Here is a 26,896-nt window from a genome sequence, read left to right as displayed (position 1 = left end):
TTACAAATAATGACATAATTCAAAGTGAGTCACGTTTATGCCCAAGATAAAGCATTAGTACACGCTATTTGGTCCATTTATGCTCAGCATTGTATTTAATATATTACACCCACTAGAATCAATTAACTTGTCATATATATTGTATAAAGTCCATTGAAAGTTGGAAACCATAATATTAGGTTAGAAGCACCGAGGTCCTCGTGTTCGATATATGGTGCCTTAAAAACCTATGGTCCGATTTCGGTGATTTTTAGAATGGGGCTGCCACACTATTAACGTAGTATTTGTGCAAAGTTCTGCACCGATATCTTCACTAGTGCTTACTTTATAAATTGTAAACGATTCAGATCGTCTTCAAAGTTCTGGTATATAGGAAGTAGGCGTGGTTGTGAAGCGATTTAGCCAATTTTCACAACATATTATTAGGATGTAAGGAAACTATTACAAACCAAGTTTCATTGAAATCGGTCGAGTAGTTCCTGAAATATGGTTTTTGACCCATAAGTGGGCGACGCCACGCCCATTTTCCATTTTATAAAAAAAGCTGAGTGCAGCTTTCATCTACCATTTCTTATGTGAAATTTAGTGTTTCTGACGTTTTTCGTTAGTGAGTTAACCCACTTTTAGTAATTTTCAACCTAACCTTTGTATGGGAGGTGGGCGTGGTTATGATCCGATTTCTTTCATTTTTGGACTGTATTAGGAAGTGGCTAAAAAAAACAACTGCAGAAAGTTTGGTTTATATAGCTCTATTGGTTTCCGAGATACATACAAAAAACCTATTTGGAGGCGGGGGCACGCCCACCATCCCCAAAAAAATTACATCCAAACATGCCCCTTCATAGTGCGATCCTTCGTACCCAATTTTATTTCTATAGCTTTATTTATGGCTTAGTTATGGCACTTTATGTGTTTTCGGTTTTCGCCATTTTGTGGGCGTGGCAGTGGTCCGATTTTGCTCATTTTCGAAAGCAAGTGCCAAGAAATAAGTGTGCCAAGATTCATCAAGATATCTTAATTTTTACTCAAGTTACAGCTTGCACAGGCGGACGGACGGACGGACGGACAGACATACATTCGGATTCGAACTCCACTCTTCACCCTGATCACTTTGGTATATATAACGCTATATCTAACTCGTTTAGTTTTGGGTGTTACAAACAACCGTTATGTGAACAAAACTATAATACTCTCATTTGTTGCGAGAGTATAAAAACATGGCAGGTTCTGCAAATTACTTCCGAGTGAAATTTTTTTAATAAAATTAAGTTTGTACTACAGTATACTCTCGAAAAGTAAATTCTCAGAAAGTAAATAATCGCGGAAAAGTTAATCACCTTTAAGATTACACATACACCTCGAAAAAGTAAATTTTTTAGCATAAAGTAAATTTTTTAATTTACTTTTCAGAGAGTGTCATAAAAAATTCGAAACGAAGCAAGCAGCGTTTTTTCCGATGTTGCAAAAACACTTACTCTCTTGTTTATCGCGTCTTTTTAGTAAATAAACTCTCCTACTTTATCCACTGGTTTAAAAATGAAAACGATGCAAATCAGGTGTCAGACTTTTTGAATTGTACAAAAATGGTCAGAAAATATATTGCAAAAGAAAAAAAAAACAAGTAAGGAAGGGCTAAGTTCGGGTGTAACCGAACATTTTATACTCTCCCAATTTATTGATGTAATTTTATAAAGACAACACAATTCGACCCATATATTCGGCATAAAGTTCAATAGAATAACGAAAATCATCATAAATAGTATATGGGGACTGAGGTAATTCCTAAACCGATTTCACTCGTTTTCACCACCAAGATACAATGTATCGAAGACTATACGATCACTTAATTTAATATTACTTATAATTAGGTATATAGGATCTGGGGGAAGTTATGACCCGATTTTTACCATTTCAGGTACAGAGAGAAACTGTTATAAGAAAAAAATTCAGAGGGAATGAATTACATTAAAATATCTGAGGGATTTACCTATATTTTCGGTGAAAAATTAACCTTAGGCACTGAGTTCTTCATGTTTGATATCAGGGGCCTTGAAAAGTCATCGTCCGATTTTGACAATTTTTCCACAAGTGATGTCACAGCTCAAATACAGTATTTGTGTAAAGTTTTATTCCGCTAGCTTCATTGGTTCCTTATGAATACATTATAAAGTGAACGAATCAGATGGAATTCAAAATTGGGTTATATGGGAAGTAGACGTAGTTGTGAACCGATTTCGCCCATATTCCACCCGTGTCATCAGGGTGTCAAGAAAGTGTTATATACCGAATTTCATTGAAATCGGTCGAATAGTTCTTGAGATATGGTTTTTGACCCATAAGTGGGCGACGCCACGCCCATTTTCCATTTTGCAAAAAAATATCAGTGCAGCTTTCTTCTGCCATTTCTTATGTAAAATTTGGTGTTTCTGGCGTTTTTCGTTAGGGAGTTAACCCACTTTTCGTAATTTTCAACCTAACTTTTGTATGGGAGGTGGGCGTGGTTATTATCCGATTTCTTTCATTTTTGGACTGTATAAGGAAATGGCTAAAAGAAACGACTGCAGAAAGTTTGGCTTATGTAGCTTTATTGGTTTGCGAGTTATATACAAAAAAACTTATTTGAGGGCGGGGTCACGCCCACTTTTCCAAAAAAATTACATCCAAATGTGCCCCTCCCTAATGGGATCCTATGTTCCAAATTTCATTTTCATAACTTTATTTACGGCTTAGTTATGACACTGTATAGGTTTTCGGTTTCCTCCATTTTGTGGTCGTGGCAGTGGACCGATTTTGCCCATTTTCGAAAGCAACCTCCTCAGGGTGCCAAGGAACATGTGTTCCAAGTTTCATTAAGATATCTTAATTTTTACTCAAGTTATCGCTTGCACGGACAGACGGACAGACGGACGGACAGACATCCGGATTTCAAATCTACTCGTCATCCTGATCATTTATGTATATATAACCCCATATCTAACTCTTATATTTCTTGGTGACACAAACAACCGTTATGTGAACAAAACTATGATACTCTGTGCAACAGGTTGCGAGAGTATAACAAAAGAATACTCAAGATTTTTTCTCTTCATAGTAAATACATATGTATGTATGTAAATCCATATGTTTTATTGAAGCAAATAAATGAATGAATTTTTTAAGTTTAAAAATGCATTTAATATTATAAAAACATATAATTTATGTATATATTTGGAAAAGTAAATTATTCGAAAAAGTAAATTACACAAAATACCAATCGATTTACTTTTCGAGAGTATACTGTATTCTCATTCATTTTTACCAGTTTTAATCGAGTCTCGAAAATATATAATTTTAGTACATATTTAGTTTAGGGCTGCACAGTACACGATATTTTTGGTTTTCTGTTCCGCGGCGTAAATAAACAGTGAGGAAGGTTTTCGAACACGAGAACACGCTACATAGAGCTGGCCATGTGAAAAGCAAGACATTTCTAAATTTATGCCGCATACTTCCAGCGACTGCCCTTGTGACTTGTTTATTGTCATCGCAAATTCAAGTTTCACTGGGAACTGCAAACGTCTGAAATGGAATGGCAAATCTGTTGAAGTTAATGGAATTCGGGGAAGTAAGCATTCCTCAACTTTGAGACGCAAATTATAGGGCGGCATTCCAGGCGGAATCAAAGAGTTTAAGAACTCCACTTGGTAATTTACTACCTCGTCTTCATTTTCAACGCGATCGATTGATTTATATGACCGCAGATCTCCCGGAATTTGATTTTGAATCGTCCAATTCAAGTCTTTGACATCCATATTTTTTGCTGCTAAAATTGCGCGCGTGCTTAACCAATCGTAGTTACCATAATTTTGAGCAATATTTGGATATACACTACTGATTAGTACATATTTATTAGATGTGAATTGGCAAATCGTAGTTGGAATCGATATTAATCCACTGCAAGGATCTATCGGAACTTGTCCATTTCCGATTCGCAGCAGCTCTTTTGAAAAAACCTCCGCAGTTCTATCGTTTTGCAGCAAAACTCGCATATTCATGGTCAATGATATGGTTTTAACAAACCTCCACAAATGCGATGACTTCAGACAAGCGTTTAGCTCATCCGCCGCTGTTGATTTTGGAATCACGGGAAGTGTTTGTCTAAAGTCGCCCGCCAGCAATATCATCACTCCTCCAAAGCAACGATTATTGTAGCGCAAATCTCTCAGTGTTCGGTCGAGTGCTTCTAATGATCGTTTGTGGGCCATTGTGCATTCATCCCATATGATTAACTTACATTTTTTTAAAACTTGTGCCATTGCTGATTGCTTTGAAATATTGCAAACAGGACTTTCGTGTATTTGCGAGTTTAATGGAAGCTTTAATGCTGAATGTGCCGTTCTTCCACCTTCTAACAGTGTTGCAGCAATCCCGGTAGATGCAAGAGCTAATGCAATACCACCTTGACAACGTATTGCTGCTAGTATTAAAAACAATAGGAACGTTTTGCCAGTCCCGCCGGGCGCATCGAGGAAAAATATGCCACCGTTTCCACTATCTACAGCATTTATTAGCTGATTGTACGCACTGCTTTGCTGTTCATTCAACAGTGGAACATTTGTTTGTACTTGTTGTTGCAAGTGAGTCATATCGTAAGCTCGCTCGCGTTCCAATTCGCGACTCACTAAATCCCTTGTTTGACGACTTGGTGCCGGCATATGAACTTCAATCAATAGTTTTCCACTCATAAGTAAACATAAATATTCAATAAGGACTAATGCTTCATTGTAGATGTCAGCGTTCATTTATAAGCCGACATTTCTCGGCGCTAATCGCAGGCGATGAAAAATATCTTCTGCCATGTCATCTGTGTACGTATCCCATAATAGACGCGGGTTTGAAGGCTGACATGTCGAAATTATAATAGTGAAAAGTGTACGAACTACAGTGGCTGGTGAAGAAGCTATTGCATACGCTAGCGTTTGATTCCAGTGACTGTCGTGTTCAAGCAATTGCAATTGTTGACATGCTTCTCGAAATGTTGCACAAATGGTACCATCTACAGTCCTCAATGATTCAAATGAAGTTGAACCGCGTACATTAATCAAAAGCAAACGTAGGTAAAAGCAATCATCGTTCTTTGGATGGATTGTGTAAATTCTTCCCAATGCATCAGTTGAAAAAACACCTGGGTAACCATCTACCGGATGGCAGTTCTTCCTGCGCAACCATTTCTTCGACGATGCATTCCATGTATAATTCCGAGGCATCTCCAAGTAAAGCAATGTTCTCGCGCAAGTTGCAAAGAAACTTGTTAAAGTGGTTGCTTGTGGTATTTCCGTTCGCTGTACTATGTTCTCTGCGTTGAAATAAACTCGCTGGCCATTCTCCAAATGACCTGCCAGATGCACAACAGTAGGATGGCGTTCATGAATTGCAAATGAAAATATTCTCCAGATTGCTTCATTGCAGTTCACATATCTGCCCATTTGAAATTTGCTAATTTCATCTCGTTCAACGCCAATAACCGCCATATCGCTTCCTTTGGTGACATATTTGCAAACATACTTAATTGATTTTATTGAACTGCAATACTCAACATTTATATGTTTTTTGATTGCCTTAAACAAAATTGGCGAATATGGAACGACCCATGTGTTATCAACCACGAAATTCTTTCCTTTCAATTGAGTGATGAATGTTCTGCCATTGTCAGCGGGTGAGCGACGCCGATAGAGAGGGTATCCGTCGTTTCCAGTTTGAGTTTCCGAAATAAAAGCACGGGGATAGCGTTTTTTGCATTTACTGGCCGACATACAAACCGAAGATGGATCGTGTTCTCCGCATGGCCCATGAACCATATTGGCCATCCCCACTTCGTGCAACTCTGGATCTATTTCAACATCAGGAATTTCGGCGGAAATGATGTCATCAATTTGGTCAGGTGTAATTTTCTCCACCATCCAAAGAAAAATGTGTGCGTGGGGCAAACCTCTCTTTTGCCACTCCACTGAGTACATCCAGCATCGAACAGTGCCATATACACGTTGTTTCTTAATAAAGTCCATCAAACATCTGAATTTTTGTTTAAACACGCGTGCTGTAACGTCGTGGCGATCGCTTGGTGATTGACCGGGATGCAATAGATTCGTAATGTCTGGCCATTTTGGATTGCAAGTATATGTAACAAACAAATCCGGCCGTCCATAATTGCGCACGTAAGTCATCGCATCCTGGGAGTACTCATGCATGTGTCTAGGACTGCCAATGTACATATGTCGATGGAAAAATATAGAGTCGACCAATATCTGTAATATCCGCATCACCATTCATTGCATCTCTTAAGTGAATATACTCTTCAGATCGCAACTTCGACTGATTGTATCGCATGTAATTAATTAGTTCTGTCTCAACTTTAACGTACATGTCAACTGCATACTGTTGAAATAACCGTCCATATCTCAGTAAGTGGTTGTCATAGTTTTGGCGAATCATCATTCGATATGCGTAAAACTTCATTGAACTGACTTTTTTATTTGTCTCGACACCGAAAAGCTTAAATTACCTATATGAAGTAGCAAACAAAAAATTGTTTTTACTAACCATTCACCGGATTTATCATCTTATATCCTAAGTGATATCCGTCTTCTCCACGGCAGAAAATGAGCGGATATTGCATTGCGTCGTAAGACCGATGTGTCTCACTTATCCGTTTTAGTGCGTTTTGATTTGATAACAATATCACGCCACTGCAAATTTTCTCCAACAACAACAACTAATATTTCGCTAACTGTAGGTGCATTATATTGCCTTTCACATGTGCCACTGTTGGTCTTTTGTTCGCTTGTATGATTATACTATGATCATCTGTTGGCATACGTTCCAACGAAATTGTAAACAGTTTAATGAGGCCATTGTGTTCGGGTAACATTTGCTGCAATTGTTCGATTATTTCTCTTTTCGTTGTATTGAAGATAGCACAACGCCGATTTACTTCATCATGTGAATCTCCCAGAAAGTAAATTTGGAGATATTTGTGTTCTTGATCTGGATGCGGCAACAGCGATCCAGCGAGATGAAATATTTGCCCATGAACCTGTATAATTGGAGTAAAGCTCTGTAGTTTCTGTCGAATATTGTTTGGCAAAAATAACTTAAACGTTGGATTGTAGTTTTGTTCATTTACAATTTTTGAAAACATCATTTGAAAACATTCGTTGTACATTTTAGTGTGCTTTAAGAAATGGCTCGAGTGAGGAGATTCACCGTAAAGCAGCTGGAACAATGGCTGTGGTGGTGGAAGCAATTCTGGCAACTTAACCTTTCCCCCGGCGCAACATAACCCTGGCGGTTCATTTTGAAATTTGACTGCATTGCAATATTGACAAACTGCTCACATCTGACCGATTTGAACAGATGCGCTATATTGAATGTTTGGATCATATCGAAAACCTGCCCGTTCAATGTTCACAAAAGAAAGATGTTACCCCTGTTGTCGTCGAATAATCGAATGTTGTGATCTTACTTCATCACTTTGGCGAGCACGAACTTCACTTCTTCTCAATCGTTCATGCTGATTGTATGTCTGGTTGACATATTCTAACTGTTGCGTGCTATTCTCCAGCAGTCTATTTCGTAGTGATACCCTCTCAATAACACTTTCCCTTTGACGTGCTCTGCTATTTCGTGTTCTCCTTGCGGCCTGGGAACTCCGAGAAGTGTTACCATACGTACTGATTCTTGGCATCGTAACAAATATCTAATTGGAAATGATCATTCATTTGCATAAAGTTCATATAAAGTTTTACGGACCAATAACTTATCTCTGAAAACTCCAAAAATCAATTAATTAAACTAAGGAAGCAGATCAATTGAATGATAAATTTCAATGTACATTCGGTATTCGCCAAAAAATAGCACGTAACACAACCAAAATTACGATATAACCGCTACTGTCACCGATAAATAAACAAAAATAGCAAGAAACAACCAAAATGTCGTGCTAGGTGGAAAATGAGATAAATATATGGTGGATTAACAACCAAAATAATTAAAGATTGTATGGGAGGTACCACGCCCCCTTTTTCGATAACGCCAAGTTTTATGGGTGAGAATGGTGTTGTTTCCTATAGCTCTATACCAATTTTCATGTTCCTACCTTAAACACTTTTGAAGATATTCACCTTGAAAAATTCAGTTTGTATGGAAGGTGCCATGCCCCCTTTTCTGATTACCCCTTCTTTTATGTGTAAGGAGGCTTTTGATACCATATAGGTCTATACCAATTTTCAGGTCCCTACCTTGAACCCTATCACAGATATTCTGCTTAAAAAATTTAGTTTGTATGAGAGGTACTACGCCCCCTTATTCGATAGCCCCCGGTTTTATAGGTGAGAGTGGTGTTGTTATCCTGTAGCTCTGTACCAATTTTCATATTTCTACCTTAAGCACTTTTGAAGATGTTCGACTTGAAAAATTCAATTTGTATGGGAGGTGCCACGCCCCTTAATATTTTGTTCTGATTTTAAGAATGACCTGCGCGTGGTAATAACAAACAAATCCCTCAAAGGAAGTATTTCATTTGGTTCAGCCGTTTTCGAGTTTTAGCGTTACAACTATACACCATTTCATTTTTATATATATAAATTTGACCATTGAAAGTTGGAAATCATAATATTAGGTTAGAAACATCGAGGTCCTCGTGTTCGATATATGGGTCCTTAAAAACCTATGGTTCAATTTCGGCGATTTTAGAATGGGGCTGCCACACTATAAACATAGTATTTGTGCAAAGTTTTGCACCGATATCTTCACTAGTGCTTAGCGTCTTCAAAGTTCTTGTATATAGGAAGTAGGCGTGGTTGTGAAGCGATTTGGCCTATTTTCAAACATATCATTGGGATGTAAGGAAACTATTACAAACCAAGTTTCATTGAAATCGGTCGAGTAGTTCCTGAGATATGGGTTTTGACCCATAAGTGGGCGACACCACGCCTATTTTCCATTTTGTAAAAAAATCTGAGTGCAGCTTCCATTTGACATTTCTCCATTTCCATTTAGTGCTTCTGACGTTTTTCATTAGTGAGTTAACCGATAAGATATCTTGATAAAAATTGGCACACTTACTTCTTGGCACCATAGGAAGGTTTCGGCAAAATCGGACCACTGCCACGCCCACAAAATGGCGAAAACCGAAAACACATAAAGTGCCATAACTAATCCATAAATAAAACTATGGAAATAAAATTTGGTATGAAGGATCGCACTACGAAGGGGCATATTTGGATGTAATTTTAACGTTTTTCGTTAGTAAGTTAACTCACTTTTAGTAATTTTCAACCTAACCTTTGTATGGGAGATGGGCGTGGTTATTATCCGATTCATTTTTGGACCGTATTAAGAAGTGGCTAAACAAACGACTGCAGAAAGTTTGGTTTATATAGCTCTATTGGTTTCCGAGATATGTACAAAAAACCTATTTGGGGCGGGGCCACGCCCACCTCCCATACAAAGGTTAGGTCCTTCATACCAAATTTTATTCCCATAGTTTTATTTATGGCTTAGTTATGGCACTTTATGTGTTTTCGGTTTTCGCCTTTTTGTGGGCGTGGCAGTGGTCCGATTTTGCCGAAAGCAACCTTCCTATGGTGCCAAGAAATAAGTGTGCCAATTTTCATCAAGATATCTTAATTTTTGCTCAAGTTACAGCTTGCACAGACGGACGGACGGACGGACAGACAGACATTCGGATTTGAACTCCACTCTTCACCCTGATCACTAGGGTATACATAACCCTATTTCTAACTCGTTTAGTTTTGGGTGTTACAAACAACTGTTATGTGAACAAAACTATAATACTCTCTAGCAACTTTGTTGCGAGAGTATAAAAATATATATGAAACTCCCTAAATAATTATTGAAGTTGAACAATACAAATAATTGAAGGAAAAGCTAAGTTCGGGTACAACCGAACATTTTTTACTCTCACAATTTATTGATTAAAATTTCATTAAGGCAACACAATTATAAGCATGTATTCGGCATAAAGTCCACTAGAATAACGAAAATCATCATGTATAGTATATGGGGCTGGAGAATTCCCTGAACTGATTTCACTCATTTTCACCACCAAAATACACTGTATCCAAGTCGATACGGTTTACTAATATTTTCGGTGAAAAATTATCCCTAGACACTCAGTTCTTCAGGTTCGATATCAGGGACCTTGAAAAGTTATAGTCCGATCTCGACAATTTTTCCACAAGTGATGTCGCAGCTCAAATACAGTATTTTTGTAAAGTTTTATTTCGCCATTTTGATTGGTTCTTAATATATTTATTATATAGTCAACGAATCAAATGGAATTCAAACTTGAGTTTTGTGGAAAGTATCCGTTCGTGTCATCATGCTGTTATGAAAATAGTATATACAATTTCATTAAAATAGGTGGAGTGGTTTCTGAGATATGGTTTATGACCTATAATGGCCGATGCCATTTATTTGAAAACATCTGCGTTTAAAAAACCCACACTATGCACAAACACAACAAATGAACCAACATATCGTTCATTTACGTGAATAGTGTCATAACTCAGAAAACACGATTTTTGTATTTAAGTATGCATAAACCCTGCAAGACGGAGGTAAGAGACTGCACAAACACAATCAAACTTTTCCAGCTGTTTACAAATACAACTACAACTTTTACATTAGTTTACAATTTCCAATTGAATAGGAGAAACCCTAAGCTAGAACGAGGGAAAATATCGCCACTCTAAAGCTCCAGTTACCGATGCTTGACTTGACCTAGAGAGACTTGAGAACTGTCACATAAAAGATCCGTTTAATGGGCCTTGCATGTATTTGATTACCGAACGCATGACTTGACTTGAAAGTCTGTTGAATTTAGAACTCTAAGTTACGTTGACATTTGTACTGCTCTCCCTCTCTCACTGCTTCTCTTTTCATTCTCATTATGACACTATTCCAGTGTTGCCTGAATGTTTTCGTGTAAAATTAAATATGTTAAAATTCTAATCTTTAATATTTATAAATCTTCAAATAAAGAAAAAATAAGATAATTCAGAGGAAAATACCTTTTTCACAACAATTATTTTTTAATGTGTTTAATAAAAAAATCGTTTATTTTATTTATAACGCAAATACTTGTTTAACTTTAAGTGCAATAAACAAATCAAATCAAATAGGTTCGATATGAGGATAATTTTTGCAACAGAAACATAACTATTGCGAATCTCTCCAAGAATTTGTGGTGATCTGCTCAGCAAAAAATATTTTGCGAATTTATGTAATGAAAAATTGATTGTAAATGTTCAAATACAATTTGAATAAATTATTTATTCACCTATCATTTATACGCTTGGCTGGCTCCAATTTATTACAACTTCTAACAATTCTAAATATCGAAAAACTGAACTACGCGTGCACGTTTCTTTTGTGCTATTCTGCTCAAAGCTATATTCATATATTTATTAAAGAGTTTTCTTCCAAACAGAAAATCTTCACGTGTTCACAGATTTCCTAATAGTGAAGATTTTTTTGTATACTAGTTTTAAAATCTTCAATCTTGGTGATATTTTAATTTAAAAAACTTAGTTTTAAAGCTAAATCTGAACATCTGGCAACTCTACCCAGAAACTATAATAATAACAGCTGAAGTTGAAGTTGTGTGAAGTATAACTGCATCTAAGTTTTCCAAGCCAAATTTTTCGAAGCTGAGTCAAGTCAAGCATCGGTAACTGGAGCTTAAGCATCTTAATATAATAACATGTTAAGAAAGGAAAAAAAGAATACACTTGGTTTTTCAAGAAGAAGAAATTCATTGTGGAAAAATAGCCATTTTGTGAAAAAATTTGTCATTATACAAATTAACTTATTTATTTCTATTTATAGAATAAGTACATAGAAAACGGTTAAAAATGTAAGTACATCGATTTGTATTTAATTTTTTATGTTTTTATAACTGTAATTTATATATTTGCAGACAAACTAATATTGAGGAGCGAACCCCATGCATATATTCAGGTTAGTAACATATTTGATATGGATCTTGTTCTAAATACAATAATGAGTGCAATATTTAGTGTATTTAAGAATACTTGTATGTATTAGGACGTCTATTTGAAATTATTTGCAGAACATCCATTGGCAGCAGACCAGGCGGTACAACAATTATATTCAACCGAAATGCAACATATCGGCGCTAGAATCAGCTCACCACTTTGTAAACTACAAAAACGATTGGAGGATTTATGCGGGACAAAAAATATTGGAGGATCTATCGGATGGTTGGCCTGGTAGCTTAAGGTCAAGTTTTTATACTTATGTACAATCGGCAATTAAATCTGGTGTGACAAATGTGCATTGACATTTGCAAAATGCTTCAACAGTTGCAAATTTATTTTCGGTATTAAATCCAATTTTAAGTATATATAATATTGAAAAAGCAGCAAAATCTTAAAGCACATTTCGTTTTTCCTATGGGCATTATTTCACACATTTCTGAAGCATTTGTTGGGCATCCTATCGCCAATCCTATCGCCTCTATGCGGCAATGTACTTACATATGTATATTTAGGTTAAAAATATAATAAGTTATATTTAAATTATTAAATTGGAACATAAATGTATAGTATAGTTACTAAAAATTAAAAAAATACTTGTAATTGTAACAATTTTATAATAAGTTTAACTTGTTTAAGTTTTATATATGTATATCTATCTAAATAAGCATTTGAATTTGTAATATAAAGTAAGTAAATAAAGAAAAAGAAACCAAAAATTATTTTTTTGTTATCTGTTAGGGCAAAAAGAGGTAACATAGGTGTTAACATATGTTTTAGCAAAGGTAACATATACATATATAACATGCCGAATAGGAAAACAAATGATGCCATTAACAGACTGTTAGTTGTCAAAGCTTGACCAATAGGGGGCAAATATGAATGTAATCGTAGAACGGGACCACTTATACAAAATGTAATTGGATAGAGTGAGAAGAGAATTGAACGAGTAGGGGCATAGTGTTACTTCTTTCCCACGCTTCGAACAAAAGTAACAGAAAAACAAGTAAGAAATGGCTAAGTTCGGATGTAACCGAACATTTTATACTCTCGCAATTTATTTATTTAATTTTATTTATATTATATAATACACAATTTGAGCCTACATATTCGTCATATATATTGTATAAAGTCCATTGAAAGTTGGAAACCATAATATTAGGTTAGAAGCACCGAGGTCCTCGTGTTCGATATATGGGGCCTTAAAAACCTATGGGCCGATTTCGGCGATTTTTAGAATGGGGCTGCCACACTATAAACATAATAGTTGTGCAAAGTTCTGCACCGATATCTTCACTAGTACTTACTTTATATATTGTAAAGTAATCGACTCAGATTGTCTTAAAAGTTCTGGTATATAGGAAGTAGGCGTGGTTGTGAAGCGATTTGGCCTATTTTCACAACATATCATTGGGATGTAAGTAAACTATTAAAAACCAAGTTTCATTGAAATCGGTCGAGTAGTTCCTGAGATATGGTTTTTGACCCATAAGTGGGCGACGCCACGCCCATTTTCCATTTTGTAAAAAAATCTGAGTGCAGCTTCCATCTGCCATTTTTTATGTGAAATTTAGTGTTTCTGACGTTTTTCGTTAGTGAGTTAACCCACTTTTAGTAATTTTCAACCTAACCTTTGTATGGGAGGTGGGCGTGGTTATTATCCGATTTTTTTCATTTTTGGAACGTATTAAGAAGTGGCTAAAACAAACTACTGCAGAAAGTTTGGTTTATATAGCTCTATTGGTTTCCGAGATATGTACAAAAAACCAATTTGTGGGCGGGGCCACTTCCCCAAAAGAATTACAACCACATATGCCCCTTCATAGTGCGATCCTTCATACCAAATTTTATTTCCAGAGCTTTATTTATGGCTTAGTTATGGCACTTTATGTGTTTTCGGGTTTCGCCATTTTGTGGGCGTGGCAGTGTTCCGATTTTGCTCATTTTCGAAAGCAACCTTCCTTTGGTGCCAAGAAATAAGTATGCCAAGTTTCATCAAGATATCTTAATTTTTACTCAAGTTACAGCTTGCACAGACGGACGGACGGACAGACAAACATTCGGATTTGAACTCCACTCTTCATCCTGATCACTTTGGTATATATAACCCTATATCTTACTCGTTTAGTTTTGGGTGTTACAAACAACCGTTATGTGAACAAAACTATAATACTCTCTTTAGCAACTTTGTTGCGAGAGTATAATAAAGTTTTGCTAATGTTTAGAGGAACATAACGGTAACATATTAGCTGAAAATTACCCGTCTTGCAGGGAATGAGCGCATTGCCCAAATTGTATAAAAATTGCATTCTGATTCGTAGAAAAATTAACCGTGAAATGAAAATGTGACGTTATTCAACTTGTTATATTGCATTATTTTTTTACCACAATAACGACACTTCTTAGTTGTGCCAGCATTATTTATATTATTATATTTTGTGTTACAACACATATTGTGAAAAGGTTTTATTCTCTTTTAAGATTGAACGACATATTTTGTATTACAACGATATTAGTGAAATATTAATTAAATTTTTCATATTGCATTTTTCAGAAAAAACGACACATTTGAAATTGATTAATATTTTTTACAAATAATGACATAATTCAAAGTGAGTCACGTTTATGCCCAAGATAAAGCATTAGTACACGCTATTTGGTCCATTTATGCTCAGCATTGTATTTAATATATTACACCCACTAGAATCAATTAACTTGTCATATATATTGTATCAAGTTCATTGAAAGTTGGAAACCATAATATTAGGTTAGAAGCACAGAAGTCCTCGTGTTCGATATATGGGGCCTTAAAAACCTATGGTCCGATTTCGGCGATTTTTAGAATGGGGCTGCCACACTATAAACATAATAGTTGTGCAAAGTTCTGCACCGATATCTTCACTAGTACTTACTTTATATATTGTAAAGTAATCGACTCAGATTGTCTTAAAAGTTCTGGTATATAGGAAGTAGGCGTGGTTGTGAAGCGATTTGGCCTATTTTCACAACATATCATTGGGATGTAAGTAAACTATTAAAAACCAAGTTTCATTGAAATCGGTCGAGTAGTTCCTGAGATATGGTTTTTGACCCATAAGTGGGCGACGCCACGCCCATTTTCCATTTTGTAAAAAAATCTGAGTGCAGCTTCCATCTGCCATTTTTTATGTGAAATTTAGTGTTTCTGACGTTTTTCGTTAGTGAGTTAACCCACTTTTAGTAATTTTCAACCTAACCTTTGTATGGGAGGTGGGCGTGGTTATTATCCGATTTTTTTCATTTTTGGAACGTATTAAGAAGTGGCTAAAACAAACTACTGCAGAAAGTTTGGTTTATATAGCTTTATTGGTTTGCAAGATATATACAAAAAACCTATTTGGGGGCGGGGTCACGCCCTCTTTTCCAAAAAAATTACATCCAAATATGCCCCTTCCTAATGCGATCCTATGTTCCAAATTTTATTAACTTTATTGATGGCTTAGTCTTACCTCTTTATGTGTTTTTGGTTATCGCCATTTTGTGGCAGTGGTCCGACTCCGCCCATTTTCGAACTTAACCTTCTTATGGCGCCAAGGAATACGTGTTCCAAGTTTCATTAAGATATCTCAATTTTTACTCAAGTTACAGCTTGCACGGACGGACAGACAGACATCCGGATTTGAACTCTATTCGTCACCCTGATCACTTTGGTATATATAACCCTATATCTAACTCGTTTAGTTTTAGGACTTGCAAATAACCGTTATGTGGACAAAACTATAATACTCTCTTTAGCAACTTTTGTTTCGAGAGTATGAAAAACCAAATATTTATATGAAAATGACTCAGCAAAAACCAAATCAGATAAGACTTCAAAGAGAATGAAATAATATTTTGTGAGTATATTTTGTTTCTAACTTTTCATAACGGATTAATAATTTTTAAAATAATTCTATAGATGATTCGCAAATTCATTCCGAAAACTATAGCGGCAGCAGCAATAACAACAACTATCTCAAAACCAATAATAATACCAACTTCCCCAACAGCAATAGCAATAACAAAACTTGTGAAAGTTGCAAATCTTTGGAGGCTAAAATTGACGATTTGAACACCCAATTTGACAACATGCTAGGTATTTTTTTAAATAAAATTTTGATGCAAATAATTTAAAAAATGATTATTTTCCAGATTACCTTAAAAAAATGATGGAAGTTCAGGCAAAGCAAGGCGCCCAATTAAGCGTTCTTGCTAATAAAGACGCAGATATGAGGAATTTGAGCAAACTCTTCCCTATAAAAACCATTGAAGAAATGGAAAGCGTCAATAACGCCATAAATGAGGTGAACACCAATGAATATGTAAGTTTAATAATTGAATTATTGTAAATTCCACTAATAATTTTGAATGAACATTTCAGATTAACGCAATAAAACACTTATTAAAGGGGGATCCTGAAAAGCACTTTGAGGAAATTATCTCCAGAACTATGTGCAACGAAGTCAATGTAGGCGGCTTCCATGGCATGATTGGCCTCAAAAAATATACTTCCTTGTATGATGCGATTATAAGTACGTATATAAATTAATTTTTGTTTAAATATATTCTTCAATTTCTTTTATTTTTAATAACAGGTGGATTGTCGGCGACGTCAGAAAAGCCCGATAAGCAACTATCGAAATGCCTCCACATTGTTAAAAAAAAGGCTGTATAGATTGACCACAGTTAATAAACTAAAAATCGGAAATAACTAATATACTTAACACTATTGACTTTGTTTATCTAGTTTTAGTATAAAAACAGATTTTTTTTTACTGAATATGTGATTATTTCTTTTTTAATTTTTGAAATCATTATCTGAGGAATTGTTTTTTTTATTTTTGAAATCATTATTATAAATTATAGGCACCTCTCTGATGGAATGGAATGTATGTGTGGGGCGCGTGTTGAGGATTGGGTGCATGTTATTGCTGAAAGCTCGATGTACTCGGACATTAGGGACCTTGGGGGTATGGGGATTAGTTGGACTGATGGACGGTTAGATGTCAGTGGTGTGATCTCCACTAGTTGGGATGCCGAACGGTTAGAGTTATTTGGTGTGTTTGAGCGTGAGGTGTTTAAGCGGCGAAGACAATTAGCTGGAAACTAAAGATAGTTTCTTTGTGTGAATGGTGTGTGTACTGTGTGTGTATTGGATGAGAGAATGGGAGAACCCCTGGTCACCAGTCCAGAGCAGTATGGAAGCTCAACTGGTAGTAGTTTCAACTAGGAGGTCTGACCGGAGACTTAATTCTGGTACCACGGGGAGTAGGAGCCCTTGGAGTTCGCTCCAACCTACAATTTGCGGACTGGCCTCTCGGGGAGTATCGTGGTGGTTGTGGTTTAATACCCGAATGCGGGGAGAGTGATCTTTTTCACTCAATGTGGAATTGCATTGCAACCGGGTGCCGGACCCAAAGTACGGCAGAGGTTTTAGATAGTCCTCGAACCCTACCAAGGTGGTTAGTGTGTTCATTCCACACGTCAATTGGTACCGAATAATGCTTTGCATATTCGGGGCGCTAATCATCGCATTGATTTGATCCGCTGTTTTTTTGAGCACCGTGAGGTAAGGCCGTCGTCGGCAGGTACTAAATATTGGCTATCTACTCATTCGATTGTAGTGTTTCGAAGTGTTCAGACGTGTTTGCGTTTTCTATGCGGTTTGTGTGTCTTTTAATATTTAGAGAATTGGTGATTTTGTGTGGGAGCCCTTAGTATTGGATGTGAATACATTAATTTGAGTATTTATACGTTAGTTTGTGGTTTGTCGTAGTTTTCTAGCGATTTTTCATACATATTCACCCATTTGTATATTCATTTATGCGTGTGTGTATATATGTGTGTATTTTCATAAAAATATTTAATTTTCAATATATGTTCGATTGTGTGTGTAAATAAAGTTTGTCAGTACCATGCAAAAAGCATTGGTCCTATAACACAAAATCAGTGGTATAAAGATAGATAGAAAAATCTACTTTTTATCTAGACCAATTTGACTAGATGGTGGCACGAAGTTTTGCTTTGCCGAATGACGACTTAATACTCGTATATTCACTTGATATGTTAATGAGCACAAAAAAGAACAAAGGCTGCAAGTGAACACGTGTCGTTTTGAATTGTGAGTGTTGAACAAAAATTTATAAAAATTTAAGTGTAATTGCTATAATATATAAATTAATTAAAATAATCAATAAAAAATGAGTTATTCTAAAAGGCACATGAGAAGATTAGTGAAGAGGAAGCGTGATGAATATGTTTTTAAGTGGTAGCGAAAATCCAAATGACGCGGTAGAATAGCGTCATGACGCCATTCTTGAAAACACAATTGAAGACAGTTTTAATTGTGAAATTCATGACGAAATTCCGAAAGCAAGAACATTTCTTTAAAAAATTAGGAAATGGCAATTAGATGCAAGAATGTCTTATAAAATCTGCGTGCACTTTTGAAAATTTTAAATGAAATGAAAAATATTTTTAAATATGATCAGTCAAGTGCCATTGGATCCAATGCATTTGATTGACATGGGTGTTACCAAGAAAATGTTGATTGCCTTATTGAAAAAAAAATCAAAGTACAAAATGAGCAAAAGTAGCCAAGAACAAATGTCATCCCAATTTGAGTTGATAAGGAAATATATTCCAAAAGAGTTTGTTAGATTGCCAAGGAGTTTCAAAGAAATTCACCATTGGAAAGCAACAGAGTTTCGACAATTTCTGCTTTACACTGGAATCTTATTGTTAAAAGACCACGTGCACGAAAATTTTTATTATGAATTTCTGCTTCTTTCTTATGCATCTAATTATTTACAAAATTTTAGTACAGCTATGTTACAATTGTTTGTTGACAATTTTGCAGTTATATTTGGCCGGGAGTCTGTATCGTACAACGTCCATGGTTTACTCCATATTTGCGACTGTGTTGAAAAATTGGGTTGTCTTTACACATTTTCAGCTATTGATTTTGAAAATCATTTGCAATTAATTTAAAAAAATGTCAGGAAACCGACACAAATTCTTCAACAATTGGCAAATATAAATGAAATTTCAGAATTTTTTTTCAATGAAAGCAAAATAGAAATTGAAAAATTTAAAGCAGATGATGTAGCATATAAATTGATGTTGCTTCCTTCTTCACAAAAATTTCTAATATTCGGCCCTATTCCCGTTGTCGTTGTCGTTTTAATAGTCGTTTCTAAGTCGTTGTCGTTCTTATCGCGGTTTCGTTCCTAAATTGGTATTCTTGAAGTATATCGTAACGCCTAAGATAAGTTATCGAAATTTGTCTACATATTTTATATAGTATACTTTAAGGCGCTCTTTTCCCATATAAAAATTTCTTTCTTATGTAACGAGACAAATTTTTAAAGCAGTCCTCATGCTCCTTGCTTCTGGCTAATCCGACTACTCTACCTAGTGGTCCAGCCAAAGGAGACATGGGTATGTGTTTATTAACTCCTCGTCTTGTTGGAGTACTATTTTTTTCTTCGTTTTGAATTTTTAGACCTTTCATATCTTAAATATACTCTTAGATATAAAAATGCAATTTTATTAATGCCAATAATTTCCGACGCGAGAAAGCGGTGGAATGGATTTAGTTTTTTTTTTTTTTGAGAAAAAAAATATCCCACCCAAGAAATCGAAATTTAAAGGATTTATCCGTTTTCTAAAGTCCTTGGCATATGCAGGATATTTTTCCATTTCAGAAATTAAAATTTCAAACTGTTTCCGATTTGGAATTTTCATCTTCACTTCAAATTTTACTTCAAACAACCGCGTCGTTTCTATGACGCTCATAATTATAGCAACGACAAAAAACGCCTGTTTCTATGTCGTTTCTATAGTCGTTGCAAATTGGGGAATCTCAATATATTTTCGATAAATGTCGTTAACGCCAACAGGAATGCCAAATAGGTCGTTTTAAAATAAGTCGTTTTCAAACGATAACGACAACGGGAATAGGGGCGAATGCCTCTATTAAATAGCTGCACTTTTTAATATATAACAAAAAACAAAACAAATATAAAAAAAAAACCAAATATTTACATATATGAAAATGACTCAGCAACAAACAAATCAGATAAGACAATTTGACTTCAAAGAGAATGAAATAATATTTTGTGAGTAACTAACTTTTCATAACGGATTAATAATTTTTAAAATAATTCTATAGATGATCCGCAAATTCATTCCGAAAACAACTATAGCGGCAGCAGCAATACCAACAACTATCTCAAAACCAATAATAATACCAACTTCCCCAACAGCAATAGCAATAACAAAACTTGTGAAAGGTGCATATCTTTGCAGGCTAAAATTGACGATGACAACATGCTAGATATTTTTATACTCTCGCAACAAAAGTTGCTAAAGAGAGTATTATAGTTTTGTTCACATAACGGTTGTTTGTAACACCTAAAACTAAACGAGTCTGATATAGGGTTATATATACCAAAGTGATCAGGGTGAAGAGTGGAGTTCAAATCCGAATGTCTGTCTGTCCGTCCGTCTTTGCAAGCTGTAACTTGAGTAAAAATTAAGATATCTTGATGAAACTTGGCACACTTATTTCTTGGCACCATAAGAAGGTTAAGTTCGAAAATGTGCGTAATCGGACCACTGCCACGCCCACAAAATGTCGATAACCGAAATTTTGGTACAAAAGATTGTTCTAGGAAGGGGCATATTTGGTTGTAATTTTTTTGGGGAATTGGGCGTGGCCCCGCCCACTACTATGTTTTTTGTACATATCTCGCAAACTAATTAAGCTATATCAAGAAAACTTTCTGGAGTCGTTTCTTTTAGGTACTACCTTATAGAATCCAAAAATGAAAGAAATCGGGTCATAACCACGCCCACCTCCCATACAAAGGTTATATTGAAAATTATTAAAAATGCAGTAAGTTCAGTAAGGAAAACCACCAGAAACCTTAAATTTCATTGTAAAGATGGTACAGAAGAGCTGCTCTTAAAATAGTATACAAAATTTTAAATGAGCGTGGTTTCGCCCACTTATGGGTCAAAAACCATATCTTCCTTACTTGTTTTATAATTCTTTTGTTTTTTAACTTTCGACTGTAAATACGCAATTTCATTTGTTTACAAATTTTACATCAATTTGTATTTATTTTGAATTCATTTCTTTTGAAACAACTGTTTGACAGCAAAATGCTTTTCACCTCAATTGGTGAATATTTAAAAATGAAATCAATTAAGGATTTCAGTTTTTGTTTGAACACACGCGCAGTTATATCATGTCGATGTATTGCTTGTTGTCCTGGTAATAATAACGTTTGTATATCCTCCCAATTCGGATTACATGTAAAAGTTATAAACAAATCTGGAGGACCGTAATTACGTACGTAAGTCATCGCATCCTGTGTGTATTCCTGCATGTTCCGTGGACTACCGATGTAGCTTGAAGGTAAAATTAAAGCATTACCGATGTCATTGGGGTTTAAATTTCCATCGATGTTTCCGACAATAGCATCTCGTAAGTGAATATATTCTTCTGATCGTAATTTCTGCTGGTTGTATCGAATGAATCGCAAGCGTTCGCTTTCGATCTTGGCATACATATCCACAATGAATTGATGAATAGCTGACGATATCGAAGAATATAGTTATCCTGATTATTCCTAATCATCAATCGGCTTGCGTAGTAGTTCATTAAACTTACTTTTTTATCTCTTGTATTACCTAAAAAGAATAATAAAGAAATTAAATAAGAAATTAAAAGCAATACATATGTAAGAAATTAAATAGTTAATTGTCAAATTTACCAGTATTTGGACCACACTGTTTGATGTTAAGGTGATATTCATCCTGTCCTTGCCAAAATATTAATGGATATTGGAGTGCGTCATATGAACGGTGTAGATCCGAAATCGTACTAATAGTGTTGTCCCGCCGTGTAATTTTTATAGCTCTATTTTCAACTGGACCACCAACCATAATAACAGCTACCTCATCAACAGTTGCGCGTTAAATCTTCCAGCATGTTCTCCTGATGGAACTTTGTCGGCTTTGATGACGATTTGATAGTTGTCACTTAGCAATTGTGGTGATACTCTTTTAAACAATTGAATGAGTTTATTCTGAGCTTCTAAAAAATTTTCCAACAATATCACAATTTCTCTTTCCTCTGCTTGTTCAAGGAAGTTATATTGGCCCCGAGTTGTCACGCGTTCTTCACAACTGCCCATAAAATAAATTTGTAGAAACTTTGGATTATCATCAGGCATTGGCATCAGTGACTCAATTTTATGGTACACCTGACCTTGTATTTTAAATGTAGGTTTAAAATTACGTCCATCGGATGCGAGATCGCAAATTTTAGTTGCCCCAAATGATGTCATTTGGAAGCAAGAATTAAATTTGCGTATCTTTCTCAAGAAGCGATATTAAAGGTTCCGGCGGAGTGGGAAGAGGTGGCAGCAGAACTTTTCCTGATGCACAACACATGCCGGCTGTTTCATTGCGAAATTTTAATGCATGACAATATGGACATAGTTTATCCATTTTCCCGACAGCAATTTTTGAATGCGCAGAGTAATCAATATCTGCTTCATATTCGAACGCAAGACGAACAAATGTTGAACGTGTTAATGAGCGGCTGGTCCGCTGTCTCTGTACATCTCGTAATCGTGCTGTAACTAAGAGTTGTTCACGCGCCGCTCTTGTTCTGGTAACAGTTTGTCGCAGACGTCTATCACTCTGTTCTTGGGATTCTTGTACACGACTCTCTGCTGTCCTGATTCTTTGAGCTGAGTTTCTTGCTGCGACTTGTTGTGCAGACTGCTGAACTCTTTGAACTCTTTGGCGTTGTGCAGCTCTATTCCGTGCATTGTTTAGGTTCGATTTTTTTGGTGGCATTTTATTGAAAATATTACTTCAAAGTTAATAAATAAAATGAAAAGCAAGCTAATAATACTTACTTTTATTTAATTCGTTTAAAGAGTTTTAAATAATAAAAAGAAAGCAAAGCGTGGCCAAGTCTGATAAATTTTAAACACACGTTTTAATGGTAAATTTTAAACACACGTTTTACGTTTAATAAATTTTAGCTAAAATAAACGTTTGGACTTTTAATATAACAGCATCTGCTTCTGTAGCGCCATCTAGCCTAATACAGCGCACTTATTCAATTACCTTACAACGTCAGCCGTTAGTATCACAAATAAGTGTCAATAAATGTATTCTCAGGAAAATAGTGTTTTACAGTTCATACTTAGGTTATGCTTAAGCACTGAAAATGGGAGGCTTAAGCAATGCTTAAATAACAGCTGATTTTTATTTTGAATTTGCTTTGAATTTTCAGCGACATCTTTCGTAGCGTAGGGCAAGTGTCCGTTCGTTTGCACTCAATAACAGCTTATACTTTTCCTTCAGTTCCCATAGGTGCTCCGACTCGCTAGTGATGAAATTTGGGGTTCTTTTGTTGTTTTCATCAAACATATTTTTATGAATGACATTTGTAAAACATATGTTGCCCATAACGTTGCCATATATCATAATAAAATTTTATAGAAATTAAGCATTGACTGTGAAACGCAAACGACTACTCAGTTTGCAACAATACTTAGCTAAGATTTTATTTAGGCACAACTTAAGTATGGACTGTGAAACCGGGCATTAGCCATACAAAATTCTATACCTAAATGCAAATAAATGAATTTTTTTTTTGCATTTAGGAAATACATGCAGAAATCAACTCTGCGATTTCCTAAATTCCTCTGAAATCTCCAAATTCGAGGAAGATTTACTGGAAAAGAGTGGCAGCATTGCTTATTTGTCTGACCATACATATGTACATAACTTTAATATTTCACAGATTGTATGTGATTTTTTCTTAAATTTAGAATATTGCAAGTCATAAATTCGTATAACTTTACCACAAATAATATAAACTTCAAACAACGCATTTTCATTTAATGTTTTTAGCAAGTGGCAGCTTTTGTTATGACAGCCTAAATCCATGAAAATTTAGAAAGAAATGCAGCGCCATCTACTGTAACATAGCGCACTTAGCGCCACAAACTGGTGGATAGCTCTTTGCTAATAATAAACAAATAATTGGCAATAAATAAATAACGCGACTACAAGGAGAGTTATATTCAAGTTTTTAACAAATAAGTTAATTACAAAATTGTTAGTTGATAACATGTAACATTTAATTTTATAATCTTAGGATAGATAATTCTTAATTTCACACTTCTTAGTTGTGCCAGCATTATTGATATTATTATATATTGTGTTACAACACATATTGTCAAAAGGTTTTATTCCCTTTTAAGATTGAACGACATATTTTGTATTACAACGATATTAGTGAAATATAGATTAAATTTTTCATATTGCATTTTTCAGAAAAAACGACACATTTGAAATTGATTAATATTTTTTACAAATAATGACATGAGTCACGTTTATGCCCAAGATAAAGCATTAGTACACGCTATTTGGTCCATTTATGCTCAGCATTGTATTTAATATATTACACCCACTAGAATCAATTAACTTGTCATATATATTGTATCAAGTCCATTGAAAGTTGGAAACCATAATATTAGGTTAGAAGCACAGAAGTCCTCGTGTTCGATATATGGGGCCTTAAAACCTATGGTCCGATTTCGGCGATTTTTAGAATGGGGCTGCCACACTATTAACATAGTATTTGTGCAAAGTTCTGCACCGTTATCTTCACTAGTGCTCACTGTATATATTGTAAAGTAAACGATTCAGATTATCTTCAAAGTTCTGGTATATAGGAAGTAGGCGTGGTTGTGAAGCGATTTGGCCTATTTTCACAACATATCATTGGGATGTAAGGAAACTATTACATTACCTGAGATATGGTTTTTGACCCATAAGTGGCCGATGACACGCCCATTTTCCATTTTGTAAAAAAATCTCAGTACAGCTTCCTTCTGCCATTTCTTATGTAAAATTTGGTGTTTCTGACGTTTCTCGTTAGTGAGTTGACGCACTTTGAGTCATTTTCAACTTAACCTTTGTATGTGAGGTGGGTGTGGTTATGATCCGATTTCTTTCATTTGTGGACTGTATAAGGAAACGGCTAAAAGAAACGACTGCAGAAAGTTTGGTTTATATAGCTTTATTGGTTTGCAAGATATATACAAAAAACCTATTTGGGGGCGGGGTCACGCCCACTTTTCCAAAAAAATTACATCCAAATATGCCCCTTCCTAATGCGATCCTATGTTCCAAATTTTATTAACTTTATTGATGGCTTAGTCTTAGCTCTTTATGTGTTTTTGGTTATCGCCATTTTGTGGCAGTGGTCCGACTCCGCCCATTTTCGAACTTAACCTTCTTATGGCGCCAAGGAATACGTGTTCCAAGTTTCATTAAGATATCTCAATTTTTACTCAAGTTACAGCTTGCACGGACGGACAGACAGACATCCGGATTTGAACTCTATTCGTCACCCTGATCACTTTGGTATATATAACCCTATATCTAACTCGTTTAGTTTTAGGACTTACAAACAACCGTTATGTGGACAAAACTATAATACTCTCTTTAGCAACTTTTGTTTCGAGAGTATAAAAAACCAAATATTTATATGAAAATGACTCAGCAAAAACCAAATCAGATAAGACTTCAAAGAGAATGAAATAATATTTTGTGAGTATATTTTGTTTCTAACTTTTCATAACGGATTAATAATTTTTAAAATAATTCTATAGATGATTCGCAAATTCATTCCGAAAACAACTATAGCGGCAGCAGCAATAACAACAACTATCTCAATACCAATAATAACACCAACTTTCCCAACAGCAATAGCAATAACAAAACTTGTGAAAGGTGCAAATCTTTGGAGGCTAAAATTGACGATTTGAACACCAAATTTGACAACATGCTAGGTATTTTTTTAAATAAAATTTTGATGCAAATAATTTTAAAAATGATTATTTTCCAGATTACCTTAAAAAAATGATGGAAGTTCAGGCAAAGCAGGGCGCCCAATTAAGCGTTCTTGCTAATAAAGACGCAGATATGAGGAATTTGAGCAAACTCTTCCCTATAAAAACCATTGAAGAAATGGAAAGCGTCAATAACGCCATAAATGAGGTGAACATCAATGAATATGTAAGTTTAATAATTGAATTATTGTAAATTCCACTAATAATTTTGAATGAACATTTCAGATTAACGCAATAAAACACTTATTAAAGGGGAATCCTGAAAAGCACTTTGAGGAAATTATCTCCAGAACTATGTGCAACGAAGTCAATGTAGGCGGCTTCCATGGCATGATTGGCCTCAAAAAATATACTTCCTTGTATGATGCGATTATAAGTACGTATATAAATTAATTTTTGTTTAAATATATTCTTCAATTTCTTTTATTTTTAATAACAGGTGGATTGTCGGCGACATCAGAAAAGCCCGATAAGCAACTATCGAAATGCCTCCACATTGTTAAAAAAAGGCTGTATAGATTGACCACAGTTAATAAACTAAAAATCGGAAATAACTAATATACTTAAAATTGACATTTTTTTTATCTAGTTTTAGTATAAAAACAGATTTTTTTTTACTGAATATGTGATTATTTCTTTTTTAATTTTTGAAATCATTATCTGAGGAATTGTTTTTTTTATTTTTGAAATCATTATTATAAATTATACTTAGTTTTAAGAAGAGAAGACTTTAAATGTTTAAATTAAACGAAATGTGATAAATAAAATCAAAAATTTAAAAAACAAAAATAAAAAAGCAGCAATTTTCATTTTTAGAAAAATATATATTGCAGACCAAAGTAGATAAGTATTATGCAGTCCGATTGG

At 35.0% G+C, this 26,896-nt stretch overlaps 2 protein-coding genes across 2 annotated transcripts in view; both read left to right on the top strand.

Moving 5' to 3' along the window:
* LOC128923437 (uncharacterized) overlaps nucleotides 1-26,896 on the top strand; it is a 489,012-nt gene that overhangs the window by 152,576 nt on the left and 309,540 nt on the right. The gene's annotated exons all lie outside the window — the stretch shown is intronic.
* Nucleotides 16,307-26,896, top strand: part of LOC128923475 (protein PFF0380w-like) — a 40,813-nt gene continuing 30,223 nt past the window's right edge. Inside the window, exons 1-5 of the mRNA XM_054235741.1 lie at nucleotides 16,307-16,399; nucleotides 16,459-16,609; nucleotides 25,790-25,969; nucleotides 26,026-26,195; nucleotides 26,255-26,405. Coding sequence (XP_054091716.1) covers nucleotides 16,307-16,399; nucleotides 16,459-16,609; nucleotides 25,790-25,969; nucleotides 26,026-26,195; nucleotides 26,255-26,405 — 745 coding nt within the window. The remainder of the gene's footprint in view (nucleotides 16,400-16,458; nucleotides 16,610-25,789; nucleotides 25,970-26,025; nucleotides 26,196-26,254; nucleotides 26,406-26,896) is intronic.

Source organism: Zeugodacus cucurbitae, chromosome Y, assembly GCF_028554725.1.
Source record: "Zeugodacus cucurbitae isolate PBARC_wt_2022May chromosome Y, idZeuCucr1.2, whole genome shotgun sequence".
In the NCBI taxonomy this organism is placed as follows: domain Eukaryota; kingdom Metazoa; phylum Arthropoda; class Insecta; order Diptera; family Tephritidae; genus Zeugodacus; species Zeugodacus cucurbitae.
This window is presented reverse-complemented; position numbering and strand designations above follow the sequence as displayed.